General features: G+C 41.9%; 2 protein-coding genes across 4 annotated transcripts in view; one reads left to right on the top strand and one right to left on the bottom strand.

The window, feature by feature from the left end:
* Positions 1-2,914, top strand: part of hook1 (hook microtubule-tethering protein 1) — a 36,592-nt gene extending 33,678 nt beyond the window's left edge. For both annotated transcript variants that reach the window (XM_088349392.1, XM_088349391.1), the window contains exon 22: positions 42-2,914. In XM_088349392.1, the coding sequence (XP_088205518.1) occupies positions 42-194 (153 nt within the window). In that variant the 3' untranslated portion in view covers positions 195-2,914. The remainder of the gene's footprint in view (positions 1-41) is intronic.
* Positions 2,357-18,653, bottom strand: part of LOC148355960 (choline transporter-like protein 5) — a 55,217-nt gene continuing 38,920 nt past the window's right edge. For both annotated transcript variants that reach the window (XM_088349389.1, XM_088349390.1), the window contains exons 14-22: positions 17,022-17,112; positions 14,022-14,284; positions 11,464-11,558; positions 10,948-11,051; positions 10,313-10,386; positions 8,647-8,717; positions 8,470-8,558; positions 7,498-7,582; positions 2,357-5,961 (exon numbers count right to left, since the gene is read on the bottom strand). In XM_088349389.1, the coding sequence (XP_088205515.1) occupies positions 5,810-5,961; positions 7,498-7,582; positions 8,470-8,558; positions 8,647-8,717; positions 10,313-10,386; positions 10,948-11,051; positions 11,464-11,558; positions 14,022-14,284; positions 17,022-17,112 (1,024 nt within the window). In that variant the 3' untranslated portion in view covers positions 2,357-5,809. The remainder of the gene's footprint in view (positions 5,962-7,497; positions 7,583-8,469; positions 8,559-8,646; positions 8,718-10,312; positions 10,387-10,947; positions 11,052-11,463; positions 11,559-14,021; positions 14,285-17,021; positions 17,113-18,653) is intronic.

Below are 18,653 nucleotides of genomic sequence, written 5' to 3' on the forward strand. Positions count from 1 at the left end.
AATTTAAGCAGGGGGGAAATGACGCGGTGTCCCCCCTCCAGAGTCTGGACTTTCAGAAGACGGCCATGGAGTCGCGTCTCCTGGGCCGCGCTTCGCCGTCCCTCGGACGCTCCTTCTTATTTCAACAGCGACAGGTCTCGGGCGCCCCTCGGCGAGTGCTCAACGCCGGCGTGCGGGGACCCGCCACCGAGTAGGTCTCTCGCTAAGTGAGCGTTCCGCCCTCAAGTGACCTTAAGCGTTTCAGGACCCGGGCATTAGAAAAGACCCAGATTTTTCCGATCGGGCACGGAACGTGTGGCGTTCCTTCCCGAAATTCTGAAAATATGTTGCAAAATATTACGTACGCCCTGGGACTTTAGTATATGTATACATCTCTATATCTCTCTATCTATATATCTCTATATCTACACCTATATCTATCTCTATATCCAGGGTTGGGTAGAGTTACTTGAACTAGATTACTTTCAATGACTTTTGGATTACTCCAATAGCAAATATGCTAATAAAAGACAAAAGAAACTAAATAGGAATAAAATGTAAAGGTTGACAGGTATGATCGATATATATATATATCTCTCACCTTCTCTCTCTCTTGCTCACCTACTCTCTCTCACCTTCTCTCTCTCACCTTCTCTCTCTCTCTCTCACCTACTCTCTCTCTCTCTTGCTCACCTACTCTCTCTCACCTTCTCTCTCTCTCGCTCACCTTCTCTCTCTCTCTCTCACCTACTCTCTCTTTCTCTCTCGCTCACCTGCTCTCTCGTTGCTTTTGAAAGAAATCAGCCAACTCTGGAAGCCACATTTGCACTCATGAGAAGCAACGGTATCCACTTTCAGACGGCATTTCTCTAAAAACCCAGCGTCTGGAATATTTTGCAACATACTTGCATCATTCTTCTGTCCCCTAATTAAGAAAAAGGCTCTTCCGATCCCTCCAATAGCGAATGAACAATCAATGTGACGTGCATCTTTGTTAGCGATCCAGTTGCCATTTAGACACAGGCAGCAAATGGAAATTGCTTTATTGAATTTTAGTACCAATGAATTTGAATGATGTCACTGAATAGCTGTAAATGAGAAGATTTTGAATAAATTGTCAATGTGATTCTCACATTCAAATAATGCAGGTCGACCGATTATCCGACGGGCAATAATTGGGAATTTGACGGGTATTGCCATTTTTATCTGACAGGGGAGTTATTTATGCTTGGATACAGCTGAACCTTTCTCCCCCTCTCTTGTTTTTTTTCCTTCCTTCTGATTGGATGAGCGACCAGGGGCGGAGCCACCGAAGCAGGAGGAATAACGTTAGAATGGAGTTTTTGAATCAAGATTAATATTATAAAGTGTGTGCGGGATTTGAAAAAAAGCGTAAAAAGTGTAATTGTTTTAGGCGAGCGCCTTCAAATTTACACTGATATATTAACTCTTATCATAACATTAGTTCGTCAATTAAGTGTGTATGTTTGAGAGAGCCTAAAACACTCGAGTGGAAATGATTAGCTGTTACCATAACGTTAGCTGGTCAATCTGGCTCTAAAACAGCTTGTTGAAATGTCCATGGACTTTTTGTTTTAGCTCAAATCATGTTGGTTGTATTGACATTTTTATTTATTTGATGTGAAGAAAAATAGATAGGGAGCTATTTAAGTTTTTATGTACCTTTAATACAAATTGCTGCCCTACGGTGCCGGACGACAACGGCAACCGACAAGGCCGAAAGCAACTGCTACGTCTTCCCAGCCGGGAAACCTAGCCGCAGTTTTCTTCTTCCCTCTCGGCTTAGAATGTTGACGAAGAAGGATAGAGAGAAATTTCTGAGGAGGGTTATTTTTCCTTTCTGCTTGCTGGTAATGCGCCGTGAGTGGCAAGCCATCGCAACTAACTCGACAATTCCCGAGGCAATTGTGAGAGTTGTGATGGATCTGGGAGATAATACCGGGATACGTATAACACGGTTGTTTTCGAAATGTTTGCATTTTAACGTTACCTTTTGAACTCGGTGAGATGTAACCCCTATAAATCCCTTACCACTTTAAACGAGAGTGACGCGTTGAAGCTGGTCATGCATTGTTGATACAGAATGTCAGAATTCATGTCACTTTAGAGCAGCCCATTGACACAAAAAGACCCTCGATCATAGATTGGAACTACGCAAAGTAGCACAAAGTATGTGCTAGCAGCATGATGGCGACTATTATAGACAAAAGAGTGCTTTTGGTTGGCGAAGCTTCTGGGAAAATAGAAAAAATGGTTATGAAAGTGCTTGAAAAATGCTTGAATTTGGACATAAAAGGCGTACAAATTGCCATCACAATTTTCAGCAGTGGCAAGCGTGTCATAGTAACCACTTGGCTTCGTGTTTACCATTCCATTTTATTCGAAAAAGGACCGACATGACCATCAGAGTTCATTGCTTTTTTTTTTAAAAAAAAGTTCTCTATGCCAAAGATGGGATAACCATCAGACAGATCTCCATCAAAGAGCACTACATCACCTCATCATATCAAAAGGAAACGTACCAAAAATGGCTTTGACATCCTTTTACAAATCGCAAAAATTGTTCCCGTGTGAGCTCTAAATTGACAAAGTATGAATACATAACTAGGCACATAAAAAAAAAACAGGAACCTACCTCTTTGAGTACAGTACACACGAGTATCATGGGAAATAATACCTCACATAGGTTTTTGTGTTAAAAGAAAGCAAGCGGGGATTTCAGGAGCCATTGGAGAAATCATGCTAAACACAAGTAGAGTGGGGCAAGGAAGTAGAGGTAAGATGGGGCCCGACCGTTTAATTTGAAGGACCGAAAACAAAACCCACATTTTCAGAATTTATTCGTGCAAATTATCCACCTGACATTATCCTTCGTTTCCTTTGTGGAGGATCCGTGCAATGGTTTCCATCCCCCTTTCAATCCCCCACAAAGAAAAAGAACAATGACAGGTTTATAGTAATAAAAAAAAATACACAGTAAGGGGAAAACCCTGCCCGAACCCGAACGTAATGGTTGACATTTCGAGGCTTTACCCGATCTGAATTTTAAGTCGGGCTTAAGATCTTACCTCTACAAGAAAGTCCATCCGTATTATAGCAGCTTCTTGTTTTATTACAGGGGGACCATAGTTCTTCCTCTCAAACTAAAAAGTTGTGCAATATTACTTTCACACCTCAACCTAAGAAAGGTTTTTATATACTAAGTCTGTTTGTATATAATGAGTATAGGTTCAGGTAGTTACTATGGTCATTTGTTTTTCAAAAAGGGAAAAAAATAACAGTCCACAAATAATACTGCCCATGCATAGATAAAAATGTCATTTTTGCATGTGATTTCTAGGATAAATGGCCGAATAATTCAATTCCAAAAAGTGAAAAATACATCAATTATTGAAATGATTTGCAAGTTCAATTTCATTTTTTCCACATTTAAAGTACATTTCAAGGGGTAAGAAACATGAAACACAGGGGTGTCAAACTCATTTTAGCCCAGAGGCTGCATTGGAGAAAAAAACACTATCAGAGGGGGCTGCAACAACTAGTCGATTCAAGAGAACTAAAGGGGGGGGAGGGACAAAGGGAGAGATAAAGAGGAAAGAAAAATACAAAAAAAGAGAATTGGAGAAATAAATAAAGAAAAAAGTGTACTCTCAGAGTTCTCACGAGCCCTCGGGCCACGCGTTTGACACCCCTGATGTCACTAAATAGGATCAATGCTTACGTTTTGTACAAATCTGCCATTGGCGGCTATATACGTCTAACCTTCGTTTCTCCTTCGAGTGTGCTCGTCCGTCCTTACGTCGTGTTTTCTTAAGAAAATTCAAAGGTAGTATCGAAATTCCTGACCATCGGTGATGATCCTTTGTATAAAAGTACGTCCACGTGATTTTTTTGTAACTTCCATTCCACTGGGCCCGCTTGTTCGCAGCAGTGAAAGTGCATACAAAACATCATAGAAGACCAAAATGTGCCACCACTTACAGTGCCTTGCAAAAGTAATGCCCCCCCGCAATATATTGTCGCATTTCAAGCTTCCAACTAAAAGCAAAAAAAAAAAAAAAATCAACAACATGAGAGGCACAATCGTGAAGTGGAAACAAATCATTTCAATGTTGTCCCCCTGTTCTCTCAGCTGAGCCAACTCATCCCAAAATTCCCCAATCACATCTGATTGAGCCAATGTCAATCTAAATGACTCATTTTGCAACATTTACAAATCTGGAGCACTGTGTGAGCAATGATATTCAAATGGAGAGAGAATAAAACCACTGCAGACCTACCAAGACACTCGAGACTTTCTCCCCAACAAGAAGAAAACTAATCAGAGAAGCAACCAAGAAACTGATCTGTGAGGGCTCGGAGATCTGCAAGAAAAGAGACGCTGGCAAACAGAATTATGAAGACCAAGAAAAACACACCAGGCAGGACTGAGTTAAAATTGTCAAAAGGTTAAAAGCAGGAATGTGATACAAGATTTCACACTTTGCATTTACACATCTTCCAGATTACTGTGCGAGCAATAATAAAAAGGGAGAGAGCATAAAACCACTGCAGACCTACCAAGACACTCGAGACTTTCTCCCCAACAACAAGAAAACTAATCAGCACAGCAACCAAGAGGTCAATGATCATATAGGATAAAGGGCAGACAATCTGTGCATAAGACAACTATTAGTTGTATACTGCATGAATCTGCCTTTCATGGAAGAGTGGCAAGAAGCAAGCCCTTTCTGAAAGAATACCATAAAAAAGTAGCCACATGGGAGACACAAAGCAGGAACGGGATCCAAGAAGATTTAACAATCATTACCCAAAACACAGTGCAAGCAATAATATCGAAATGAAGAGAGCATAAAACTAGTGCAAACGTTCCTAAACCTGGCCATCCATTTTGGGCCCAAACAAAGAAAAAACTAATTAGAGAAGCAACAAAGAGGTTATGCGTTTGTCGTACTTTGAATACATCTGCCTCTTATGTATGTGTGGCAAGAAGAAGGCTCTTTCTGAAAGAATGAGATAAAGAAGCAAGAAGCCACATAGTGGACACAAATAACATGCAGAATAAGGTGCTCTGGTCAGATGAGACCAAAAAGTGTTACATTAGGAGCAAGAGTAACTGCGTACTTCCCCTTCAAATCACCATCCTCACTGACAAACATGGTGGTGGCAGCATCATGCTCTGGGGTTGCTTCTCATGAAACTTAATACAGGACCTGAGGACAGGGCAAGGGTTCACCTTCCAACAGGACTACGACCCTGACCAAAATCTACAATGGAACGGTTTCAAACGGAAAACATAAAGGTGTTAGAATGGCCAAACCTCAATCCTGAAGAGCATTTGTGGAAAGATCTGAAAAATACCGTGCACAAATGTCGCCATCAAACCTTAATTGGGCAAATATTTTTCTATCAAGAAGTGCAAAAAAAAAAAAAGACTGATTGCAGCAAAAGGAGGTTGTACAAAGTATGACCTCAGAGGGGGCCGACATTTTTGCAACACCTACTTTTCAATTTTTAAGATCGAAAATGTCAAATAAATGTAGTTTCTTTTCAAGATTGTGTCGTGTTGTCGATTTTTTTTTTGTATCTGTTAGTTTGAAGCCTGAAATAAGTCTTGGGGGTCCAACACTTTTGCAAGGGACCGTACGCAGCGATTCCGTTGGACTTTTGTCTCTATAATCGTCATTGTGGCACGTGATCGCGATCGCTAAGGCAGAAAACGCAGGAAAAAGTAAAGACAAAAGTGAAGGGTTCTTGGTCCTCGCCGTCCCTAAAATGTCCGGGCGTGGCAAAAGGTCCCCGGGGCGTCTCATCGGGAGCCGGCTCTACAAATACTACAATCGCTACTACTGTCGCTGGCGGCGAGCGGGAAGCGGTTGCTTTTGCCCAGGATCCGGCACAGCTCGGGGGACATGTAGTAAGGCCTGAGGGACGAACCGTCGTTCCTCTCCAGGTCCTCGCCTGACGGGAGACGGGCGGGAAGCGGAGGAAAGGAAAACATGCGGGGAGGAAATTAATGGCTGAGACGACCTTCTTCTTCAGTTAGGCTTTGTTCTTGTCCTTTAAAGTAAGGGTGGGGCAACTATTTGGAGTCAGGGGCCCGCATTAGGCTGCTAAAATTTGGCTGAAAATTTTTATCCTAGAGAGCTAACACATTTTTTCATGCATAAATAAATATACTTGTTCTATTTCTTATCTAAAACTGCTTTTAAGCATATTCCATGTCAAGAGATTTCTTGGTTTTTGCGGTCAACGGGGACCAGAAACACCCAGAAAAATGGAATATCTGCGTATTAGTGTCACACTTTTTCGTTGTTGGGGGGGCAGCCTTGCTGACTGAAAATGAGAGAGAGGGAGAGAGAAAGAGAGACGGGAGCAGGAGAGAGAGAGAGCGTGAGAAAGGGCGGGCGAGCAAGCGAGTAGGTGAGCAAGAGAGGGCATGCAAGTGAAAGAGCAGTTGAGTGGACAAGAGAGAGAGAGAGAGAGAGAGAGAGAGAGAGAGTGAAAAAGGGTGAGGGAGCAAGAGAGGGCAGGCGAACAAGCAAGTAGGTGACCGAGAGAGAGCAAGCGAGTGAAGAGCAGGGAAGAGAGGGAGAGAGAGTAGGTGAGCGAGAGTGAAAAAGGGTGAGGGAGCAAGTGAGGGCGGGCAAGAGAGGGCAAGCGAGTGAAAGAGCAGGTGAAAGGGAGAGAGAAAGAGACAGAGTGAGAAAGGGTGAGGAAGCAAGAGACTGGGGCAAGCAAGCAAGTAAATGAGCGAGAGGGCAAACAAGTGAAAGAGCGGGTGAGCAGGAGAGAGAAAAAAGGGTGAGGGAGGTAGAGGGGGGTGGGGGGGGGGGGGGGCGAGCAAGCGAGTAGGTGAACGAGAGAGGGCAAGCGAGTGAAAGGGCAGGTGAGCAGGCGAAAGAGAGAGAGAGGGTGAGGGAGCAAGAGAGGGCGGGCGAGCAAGCGAGTAGGTGAGCAAGAGGGCAAGCGAGTGAAAGAGTGGGTGAGCAAGAGAGGGGGGGCGAGCAAGCGAGTAGGTCAACGACAGGAAGCGAGTGAAAGAGCAGGCGAGAGAGAGTGAGAGTGGGTAAAGGGAGAGAGGGCGAGCGGGAGAGGGCAGACAAGCAGGAGAGCAAGAGAGAAGAAGAGAGCGAGAGAGAAGGTTCGGCAGATGCATTCTTTGGCAGTATGACAAAGTAGCATGACACCCTTCCAAGCGAGATGCAGATAGAGTGCAGAGGAGGTGTCTGGTATGAATCAACCAATCGGCAAGTCAAGAGTTTTCTGGCCTAAGGGCGTGAATCTTAGCTCCCTGTGTCCCCCACTTTAACCCAAACTAGCGAAGGGTCTCGGTACCATTTCCTCCCATTTTGCATGTTAAGGATTTTGGGATTACCTTTAAAACCCTAACAAACTAATCATCGATCGAGAGAGGAAAAAGATTAAAAGTCATCCGGGGGTTATTATGCGTCTTCAAAGCGAGCGGGATTGCGGAATCGAGTGTAGAGTACTCACAAAAGCACAGGAACAAGGTGTCTACGCACATGGCGTAGACGTTAAAGAAGCTGTGAGCGACCAAGTAGGATCCCAATATCACCGCCTGGAAGGGCAAGGAAAATAACAAAATGATCATCGAGAAGGACAAAGAAAAGTACCACTTTTGGTGTGAATCGCGTATTGTGCAGAGCTAAATGTTTATCTATCAGGACTTTTGGGGATTTTTACATTTTGAGTCAATCTTTGTAGACTAAAATGGTTTTTGAGACAAATCTCTCTTTGAATAGGTTCTGGGTAAAAATGACTTCCATTTTCAGTTGCAGGAAGATTTACCTCTGGGAAAAGCTACCTTCATTTTTTGGATGGCTCATAATAAATGTCCATAATTCGCATTTTATAGTGCCGTTTATGTGTAGCATGCGCCTCTCCTGTAGAAGGCCATGACACTTCATGGGACAAACGCCATACAAACCAATGCCAGCTGCCGTTAATCACGAGGGTAGAAACGCAGTGGCAAAGCAAAGCCACCGGAGAGCATCGTCAGCGTCATTTTTGAGCAGACTATTTCCAGCACTTCCCCCATAATTTTCAAGCAATTTTCAATCCTAGAAAACTTTCAAATTCAAGGATTTTTAAAGCACCTATACACTCCTCGAATAAAGTCCATTTTTAAGAGATCACATGTGTGGCTCATAAAAACAACCTTTATAAAAATGGTGAGGTTTTGGGGTGACATTTTCTTAATTTTTTTTGTTCAACAATTTTTCCTGACAAAAAAGGACATTCTCTATTTTAATAAGTGATTTGTTGCATGCATTATACTTCATGTATTTGAAGAAGTCAAAATGACATCGGATAAAAGAAAAGCATGTTTGAAAACCCACATCGAGATATTTTTGTAAATAATATCTTTAAATATGTTTGAAGATATTAAAGATAAACATACAACTTTTTAGAGTGTTTTGCATGCACGTAATGAACATCTCTCACCAGCAGAGGGACCCAGTAGTAGTTTAAGGTGGGCGCATGACTTTCAAAGAGCGGGATTTGATGAGTGAAGAAGAAAAATGCAAACGCACCTGGTGAGCGGGAAAGGAACCCCAAAAAGGGAACATACGTCAAGAAAACCAGTAGGCGAATTGCCGTGGGCCGGCTCGGCGGACTCACCCACGCCCCCTGCGATGAGAAGTTTCCCCAGGAAAAGCAAGAAATCCGTCACGTTGTCCAGAAGGGCCACGCTAAAAGCGGGAGGGAATCAAAAACAAACTTGAGACGGGCGCAGGTGATGCGGTGTTTCCTGTGGGGGTGTCAGACTCATTTGAGTTGGGGGGCACGTGCAGGGTCAAAATCTCAATGGGGCCACGAGAGCGGATTAAAGAGAAAGAGGGAGAAGAAGAGAGAAAGGAATAAAGAGATCACAATAGAGGAAGGGAGAAAAATGGAGAGAGGAAGAGAAAGAAAGGGAAAGCAAAAGAAAGTGAAAAAGAGAAAGTAAAGGAATAAGAAGAGAAAATGAGTGAAAATGACAGATAGAAAGCAAGTAAAAGAAATAGAAAAGAGAAAGAGGAAAAAAGAACAGGAAAATAGATCAAAAGAGAGAACTAAGAGAGAGAAATGGAAAAGAGAGAGTGTGATAAAGAGGAAAAAAGAACAGAGATAAAAAGATAGAAGGAAAGATGGTGTGAGATATAGAAAGTAAAAAAAGTAAAAGAAATAGATAAGGAAAGAGGTAGAGGGGGAGAAAAAAGGAAGAGATAAAGAGAAAGAGGAAGAGAGAAAAAGGGAAAGAAAGAGACAGATAGAAAATGAGAGAAATTGAGAAAGAGTGAAGAAGAGAAGAATAGAAAAAAAGAGAGTGGGAAAGACAGAGAAAGTGAGAAAGTAATTGAATAAGAGAAAATGAGTGAACGTGACAGAAAGTAAGAAAAATGAATGGAAAAGAGAGAGAGAAAGAGAAAAAAAGAACAGGAAAATAGATCAAAAGAGAGAAATAGAAAAAAGAGAAATAGAAAAGAGTGTTATAAAGAAAACAGAGAAAAAGAGTGAAAGAAAGAGTGGGTGTGAAATATAGAAAGTCAACAAACAAAAAGAGAAAAAGAAATACACAAAGAGATAAGGAGGGGGAGAAAAAAAGGCAAAGAAATAGGAATAAAAAAGATAGAGAAAAGGGGAGAGCGAAAAAGGGAAAGAGATAGAAAGAGAAATTGAGAAAGTGAGTGAGGAAGAGAAAAATAGAAAAAACGACAGTGGGAAATACAGAGAAAGCGAGGAGTATAGAAAAATAAATGGATAAAGAAGGAGATAAAGAGAGGGAAGAAACAATAAGAAGAAAGAGAGAAAATAAAGAGAGAGCGCAAAATAAATAAAAAAGAGAAAGAGACAAAAGGACAAAGAGAGAGAGGAGCAAAAAAATAAGTTTGTCACTTGGACCCGTTGAAAAACCTTGGCAGGCCTGATCTGGCCAGCAGGCCGCATCTTTGACACCAGAAGCCCAGTGAAAGTATTGTCCCCTCCCCAAGAACCTTTTGTCATGGTGCAAAATTTGCGGCTTCAAACCTAAAAAACTGAAAATATGTGTGAGACATTTATTCCCAAATGTAGGTAAGTAATAACTCAAAGAGGGGCCATTCATTTTGCAACACCTACATTTCCAATTTTCATTTGTGAGCACAATATAAAATCTTTAATACATTTTGGTTTCCCTTCTCGATTGCGTGTCAAATCTCGTCGATTCTTCCAAAATATTTTGAGTTTGTTTGCAGCCTGATGTCAAAATATTCTTGGGGGGCCAATACTTTTGCAAGTCACCCAACAGAGGATATTTAGACCTTACCGGATAACGTTTCTCATCAGGAGGAAGAAGGCGTCCTTTGAGGAAGTGCAGAAGCTCTTTCCGTAGATGGCGATCTGTCGGCAAGCACATCCGTTAGCGAAACCGGGGGTGAGAAACCTGCGGCTCGGGGGCCGCATCGTGCTCTTTAGCGCTGCAGAGTGGCTCCCTGCTTCTTTTCCAAATCATGTTGATGGAGGAGGGGAATATATATATTTTTTGTTGTAGTTTCTCCTTCCAGAAACATGACTCAAGCACTCTTTCCATTTTCCAATGCTATTAAAAAAAGTTATATTTCAATGAGTTTGTACTTCCTGTGTTAAAACCGAGCAGAGCGCAAGCTCCGCCCCTTTTAAAGGGCTAGCCTCGCAATGTAACGCAACACTCCTAAATAAAGACAGAAAGTCACATCATGGTGACACGTGACGTCACACATGTTTGCGGAAGTAGTCATGGATGTTATCAGCAAAGCGTTGTGGCGCCAAATATCAATGAAGACTTGTCTTTCTCTTTTTTACTCGCTCTTAATTTTTCTTCCTCCCTCTCTCTTTCTCTTTTATCTACTAGCTTGTCCCCCGCTCCAGACAAATGTGTTTCATTTTTTTCGTCTAAACACACAAAGTTGAAGACCGACTTACCATAATGTAAGCGTTCTTGTTGAGGAACTTGATAAAACGTTCCAAACACCAGAAGCAGAATTTCAGGCATCCCATCAGGAAACGGGCAAATGCCGTTTGGGAACCTGGGAAGAAAAAAAAAAAACGTCTTATTTTGAAGTCATGAAGAAGGTGAGGATCGTATTAAGTCAAGTCAAGTCATGTTTATTTGTGAGGCCCTTAATCACAAAGAGTCTCAAAGGCCTGCACGGATCAAAGACTATTGAAAACTAGACTATTATGACATCATCCCCTGATTTAAAACCTACATGAGGGCAAGGGAAATCTCAAAAACCTCAAGTCAAGTCCTGTTTATATGTTTGGCCCTTAATCACAAAGAGTCTCAAAGGGCTGCACAGATTTTTGCAAACTACAGACTATTATGACAGCATCACCTGATCTAAAACCTACATGAGGGAAAATAATACACATATTATCAACATAAAATATAGATTATTCATATGCTATAAGAGTAGAAGTGCGTTTTAAGCGTATTACCCTTGAGTTTTCGGTCCAGGTACTCCAGGACGATGCGCACCATTTGCACCGCCGACAGAATGAGGGCGCCGAAGGCCAGAGAGCCGATGTGGAAACTGTGACGAGGAGAATTCAATCGAAGTTAGAAAATCCAGTTTTTCCCGTATCATATAAATTCATTGGCCAGGGTCTAATTGGTCCCACCGGGGCGTCATTATCTTGGAATATTCAAAATGATAAGGTTTTTAAATATATATAAGCGTGAAGTGTCAAAACATTATTAGGGAGGGGGCAATACTTTCACTAGGCTTATAGGGTCAAAGATGTGGCCCGCTGGCCAGATAAGGCCTGTCAAGGTTTTTCATCAGGTCCACGTGACTCACACTCTCTCTCATCTATTTCTTTAGCTCTCTCTCTCATCTATTTCTTTAGAGAAATAGAAAGACAGAAGGAGAGAAAGGAAAGCGCGACGGGTAGGAAGAGAGAAAGAGAAAAGGAAGTTAGCGCAAAATAAGTTATACACAGAGAGAGAGACAAAGAGGAAGAAAGGAAGAGAAAAAGAGAGACACAGAGAGTGAAAGAGAGAGACAGAGAGTGGGGGAAAAGGGGTGGAAAAGAGGGAGGGAGAGAGAGAGAGAGAAATGAATACAAGTAGTGTCTTTGTTCGAGGCACCTGGCTTTACCTGCAGCTTGTTTTTCTCTAGCGCTTCTCTGAGTGTTGTCTAGCGGGCCGAATTCATTCCCTTAGCAGGCCCGCGGGCCGCCTGTTTGACACCTGTGCCCTAACCCTAACACTTCACCCAAAATTCAAGCATTTTTCTGACCTTAAAAACACAACATTAGATTTTGAAGATATAAAGCCTTGAAAAATTGTCTGGCATGTATGGAATTAGTATGAAGCATGTATATTGTCATACCATGAGGCTCTTTAACTCCACCCAGGGGAGTAAAAGCCCACATGAAACCCTACCCCCACATTTGCATTTTACCCAATTTTTATGACAGCATGTATTTTCTGTAGCACTATTTAAATACTCTATATCGACACGTTATACAGTGGAACCTCGCTAGTTCGCGGTTCCACTTTTGCGGGTTCAGAGCTTCGCGGGTCTAAAAAATATGCCTTGCCTTCTCAATAAAAGCATTTATTGACTTGAGATTATGTCAACTGAGGACACGGTGTGGACAATCTTATTGTGAAGGGGAGGGGGAGGCCCTGACACAATGCTTAGTCATTGCCGCTTCACTCACCCCCCCTCCTTCAACTCCTCCCACCTCACCCCCTTCTTATGTGGCGCTCAGTTTATCAAGGAGGGAACTCGGCGACGCGACGTAAGTATATTCTCTTCTGTCACATTTCATCTCAAGTTTGACTTTATTATACCAAAAGCGAGCGGTTGTTTGTACTACCTAAACACGGCTAATTGTGTGCGGTTTCGTGTATTTGTTGTAAAAGCCGTTCGATGCCGCTAGCTAAAGTATGTTGTTATTGTCAGAAGGTGGCTCTTTCACTTTCATTAAAATGAACACAGACCATTTTTTGAACTGTTGTTTCCCAAAACGCTTAACAAACACTCATCAAATATCACATATTCACCGTTTTTATTTTCAATATGTAACCGGTAGTGTTAACCAGACATGGGGACTTGAGACTTAGTGACTTGGACTCGAGTCGACTCGAGTCGCTGTTTTTATGACTTGTGACTTGACTTGGACTTGGCAATCTAAGACTCGGGACTTGACTTGTGACTTGACTTGCCCAAGAAAAAAATACTTGGGACTTACTTGGGACTTGAAGGTGAAGACTTGAGACTTACTTGAGACTTGCACATGTGTGACTTGGTCCCATGTCTGTTAACAAGCGAAATAAGCTGCGATGGCTGCATGTGGTCGGTTAATACAATCATACTGAATGGTTCATAGTGGTTTCGCCGCAGCCCTATTCCGTGTACATACAACAGATTTTACAGGTTTTTTTTTGTTATAACATGAATTTCTCTCTGAGTTCAAATCCAGCTACCGGACTTACTGTGCGGAGTTTGTATGTTCTCCCCGTGCTTGCGTGGGTTTCCTCCGGGCACTCCGGTTTCCTCCCACATTCCAAAGACATGCATTTCAGGTGGATTGGCCGGTCCAAAATTGTCCCTAGGTGTGAATGAGAGAGCGAGTTGTCTGTCCCTTTGTGCCCTGCGATTGGCTGGCAACCAGTTCAGGGTGCCCCCTGCCCACTGCCGGCTGGGATGGGCTCCATGAGATGAGATGAGTTTCTCTCTCTCTACTCATATTCTATATGGTGTACTGTATACAGGGGGGGGTATACAGTATACGTTTTTTTAAGCATTTTTGAAGTGGCGCCGCTACTTCGCAGATTTTCAGTTTTTGCGGGTGGTCTCGGTCCTCATTAACCGTGAAAACCGAGGGATTACTGTATTGGGTGTTTTTGTATTCTATCCTTTTTATTTTATTATTTTATTTTTCAACACAAGGAGACTGCTGGAAGTGTGAATTTCCCCACCGGGATGAATTAAGTATCTATCTATCTATTGTAGTTTCGTAAAATTGTATGATGATCCACGTACCTTATGGCTCTGTTGAAAGAAGAAAAGAGAGGCCAGGAAGGGATGTCTCGGGGTTTCTTCAGGGCCCAGTAGTAGGATGCAAAAGCTCCGGCCAGGGTGCACTGGCCCAGAGCGAGGATAAAGTTGAGAAGCCAGAGGAAAGCAAAGACGTTGAAGCTTTGCAGGGGCGTGACGTACGCGCCCAGGAAGCCCTCGCCCTCGTAAGATTTGAAGAGGCAGCGGGATTTGCCACAGTTTTTCGGCAGCTGGGCGGGATCGAACGTCTGCGGGGTCAAAACGCAGGGGTGTTATTTTCAAATTGTCCCACAAACGAGTCACGGGCTTCCTGAACCTTTTTCAGGGCCAAATTGAAGCACTCTTTAACGTAGGGGCATCAAACAGGTCGCTGAGGGAAGTGCAAGAGAAAAACGAGCTGCAGGTTGAAATATGTCTACTTGTTGTTGCCAAAACCAGGTGCCTCTCACAAAGATGCTGCAGTTGTATTTCTCTCTCTGTCTCTCTTTTCTCTTTCTCTCTCATCTATTTCTTTAGCTCACCCTCTTTCGCTCTCTCATCTTTTTAGTTCTTTCTCTCTCTCTCATCTATTTCTTTAGCTCTCTCTCTCATCTATATCTTTATCTCTCTCTCTCTCTCTCACTCTTTAACTCTACCTCTCTTTATCTCACTTTGACTGTCTATCTTTTTCTCTTTGTCTCTTTCTCTCTCAGTGTCTTGACCATTTTTCCTCTCTCTTCCTCTTTTTCTCTCGCTCTCTTTTGATTTCACCTTCTATCTTTCTACCCTTCTCTTTTTTTATCCTCTTTTCTCTCCTTCTCTCTTTCTCGCTTTCAATTTCTCTTTGGATTTTGTTATTTCTCCCTCTCTCACTATTCCTCTTTTTATTTATTTTGTTTCTCACGTTCTATCTGTCTTTTCTCTCTCTCTCTTTCTCATTTTCCCTTTCCTTGTCCGACACTCTTTTTCTTTCCCTTATTTCTTTCTCTCTATTTTATTCTCAATCGAATAGTCCGGCCCCTGAGAGAATGTTTGTTCTATTGTGTGGCCTGCAAATTAAAATGAGTTTGACACCCAAAATCTTCTGGGTATCATGTATTTAGCGGAGCCACAAATTTGTATAAGATCTACGTATGCAATTTTTAATCTTGCGTGTTTATCTATCAAGACATATGATTTCTAGATCATGAGTAAATCCTGAGTTTATTTGTGAAGCTTAACAATACGTGTGTTTAACAAATCTCTCCCCATGTTGGGTTCTCCAGTACCATTAAAAGAAAAAAAATCCGGTGTGAATCATGTATTTTGCAGAGATACAAATAGATCTGAGATTTTGGTGCATATGATCTTGAGCAAATTGCGAAAATGTTTTTTCCTAAAAGGTGTTCGGTAACAATGACAGTAAAATGTAGCTGAAATTTTTTGTTACAGAAAGTTCATGCTATGACAATTTAGCACTGGGAAAGGCTTCATTTTTTGCATGGCTCATAATAAATGTCCATAATTGAAACATAATCCTTGCACACATTTCATAATGCCCCTTTAAGGTGTAGCATGCACCTGTCCTTTTGGGCGCGACCTGTAGAGGGCGATGAAGCCTGAGAGGACAATTCCATACAAACTGTGGGACGAATTAGATAGATAGATAGATACTTTATTCATCCCCGAAGGGAAATTGACATTTCCAGCAGCATCCCTGAGCTGAGAACAGTACAATAATAAAGCCAAAAGAATACAATATACAAATACCCAGTGTGACGTGCAAATGCCCACTGTAGCGTGTTATATAGAGTAACTAAATAGTGCTTCACAGAATACATATTGCAGTAAGATTCGGTAATATCCAATGTAGGTGGTGTGGTTTAATGTGGGCCTTTACTCTGCCGGGTGGAGTTAAAGAGCCTCATAGTACAAGACAGTGACAGCAGTCTGTCGCTGAAACTGCTCTTCTGTCTGGAGATAATGCTGTGTAGTGGATGCGATGGATTATGAATTATCAGCTAGTTATCACACATTTTCTTATGATTAACATTCATACAACATGTGGTATGTTACACTCAAATCTGCAGTTTGCAGTGTTTTACGGAAACGTGGCTCACGTCTAGCTAACGCTAACGGAGCTACCCGGATTCAGCGCTGTTAGGGCAGACAGAGACTCAAAAGCCTGCGGGAAGCGGAGAGGAGGCGGACTCGCTATCTACTTGAACACGAGGCGGTGTAACCCTGGGCACAAAGATTTTCATCTGCTGCGGGGACGTCCAACTTTTGGCCTAGCGTGTGACGTCATCCACTCTGCTGTTGCTAAATTACAACACAGCACCCCGAGGCCATCCTGTTAATCTGTTTATAGACAACACAAGGGTACTGGTGGAGGTGTGAATTTCCCTACGGGGATGGATAAAATATCGAGTGGCGTGGGATTTCGTCCCTTACGCAGATGTAACTGGAGGCTTCCCAAGTCAAATACAATGTTTGGGGAAACTGAGGGACAGCAGAAGCTGATGAGTAAGCTCCCAATTCTGACTGTCACTCAGTCTTCTCCCTGCTGGAAAAATAATTCAGCGTCTGCGCCTCTTTTTGGTCTATAAAAATGTCTCAATGAACCTGACACAAACTAGTGGTGGGGCAAAAAAATGATTCATGTATATATGGTGATCTTAGTTTTAGCAATTTTTTAAAATGAAGAATCGTGATATAAATCCTATCGGCACCTTAGGTATGATACAATGTCATCGTGACCAAAGCACAACGTCCCGCCGCCAACACAAACTAATGGCAGCTGCCGTTAAGTACAAGGGAAGAAGAAATGCAATGGCAAAGTGAAGCCACTAGGGAGTAGTGTCTGTGTCCTTTTTAAGCAGACTTGTTGAGAAAAACAACAAGCACTTCACCCAAACCCCGAAAACACAACATAAAATTTCAACCACGTTCAAGGATTTCGAGCACCCGAACGAACCCTGATTTCAGTAGCAGTAAGGAGTAAAAAAAAAAGGGAGAACGGATCACCGTTGGTTTGCACTTGACGTTGTCGCCCAGATTGCAAGACTCGTCTGGAGGTACGATCACGTAACTGGCCACACCGGACGTCGCCAAGCAGCTGAGATAGAAAGAGTTAAGGAAATACACACACAAAGGCAGGAGGAATAATAGTAAATTCTATTGAAAATTTGCTTTGAGGACGTTCAAGGCCAATTTTCCAATTTTTCCAGTAACATTAAAAGAAAAAATCCTGTGTAGATCATAAACCAAAACCCCTCGCTACTTCATGATCAGTTATCGCTGGTCTTTTTCAAAGACGCAAACATATCTGATTTACACATGCTATTTCAATCCTTGACAACACATTAAAATTCAGTCATTTTCAAGGATTTCAAGCGCCCATACAGACCCTGGAAAAACATGACACCTGGTGTTCCTTACTAGAAATACAACATACCTATTAACCTCAACCTCCTCGTTAATGATTGTAATTCCCCTTATTAAACCATAATGAACCGTAAAAACACAATTGCGGCACGTATTTACTCGCAACTATACAAACAATAAAGAATACCCTGACAATGTTAGCAGTCTAAATGACGTTGATTAGAGCCAAAATGGCCAAAGCAAGATCTTTCTCATAAAAAAAAAAAAATTAAATTACATTATATAAACATAAGTATATATTTATTTTATTGCGAAATTATTTGTCATACGTTGTACATAATTTGAAATAAGCAAAAAATAAAACGGGAATAACGTAAATTGACATGTATGTTACAATCTTATATAATTTGTAACACAAAAAAAGGCAGCATGGTCAACAATATGAATTAAACATATTATAATAATTATAATATTAATAATAATTAAAGCCTGTTTGTGTAGTTTGTTAAATTATTTGAAAGAAAGAACACGCTAATCATTATACAAGCTAATGCTAAGCTCAGTAGGCTATAGCTTCGCATACAAGGCGAGGCTTTAACTACACTTAACAAAATATCCTTTTTTATATTTAAAAAAACACAATCATGCGATAATAGTTGGACAAACGTTCAAGAAATTACATAAAGAAAAGACTAACGTGAAACTACTATACAACTTACGTTGTCCTCATCAGACGCCATGATGTGCACAAATCTCAAAGCACCACTAGAGGGCGGTATGTATTCTCCAAACCTCATTGAACTAAAGGTCGTACTGTATTTGGAATATTGTAGCTTGTTTATATTACAAATATGATGAAACTAAGCTTTTATTCGCAAACTAATACCATACCTGTCTGTCTAGAAGTTATTTTAATGATTCAAAATTGTGTACCCATTCTAAGAGGAAAAATAACATTCGAAACAGCAGGACTAAATCTACTGCCAGTGGGGAGGAAGAAATTGTGTTGTATATCCATCCATTATCCGCACCGCTTATCCTCAGTAGGGTCACGGGGGTGCCGGAGCCCATCCCGGCTATCTTTGGGCAGTGGGTTGTCTGGAAATTGAACCCAAAACCCTTGCCCAAAACACTAGATTTATGTAGTACAAAGTACTGTAAGACATCCAATTTCTGCACCGTTTATTCTCAGTAGGGTTGCGGGGGTGCTGGAGCCCATCCCAGCTATCTTCAGGCAGTGGGCAGGGGACACAGAGACAGACAACTCACTCG

The sequence above is a fragment of the Urocampus carinirostris genome, chromosome 12, assembly GCF_059441175.1.
Source record: "Urocampus carinirostris isolate Australia breed hairy pipefish chromosome 12, RoL_Ucar_1.0, whole genome shotgun sequence".
Classification (NCBI taxonomy): Eukaryota; Metazoa; Chordata; class Actinopteri; order Syngnathiformes; family Syngnathidae; genus Urocampus; species Urocampus carinirostris.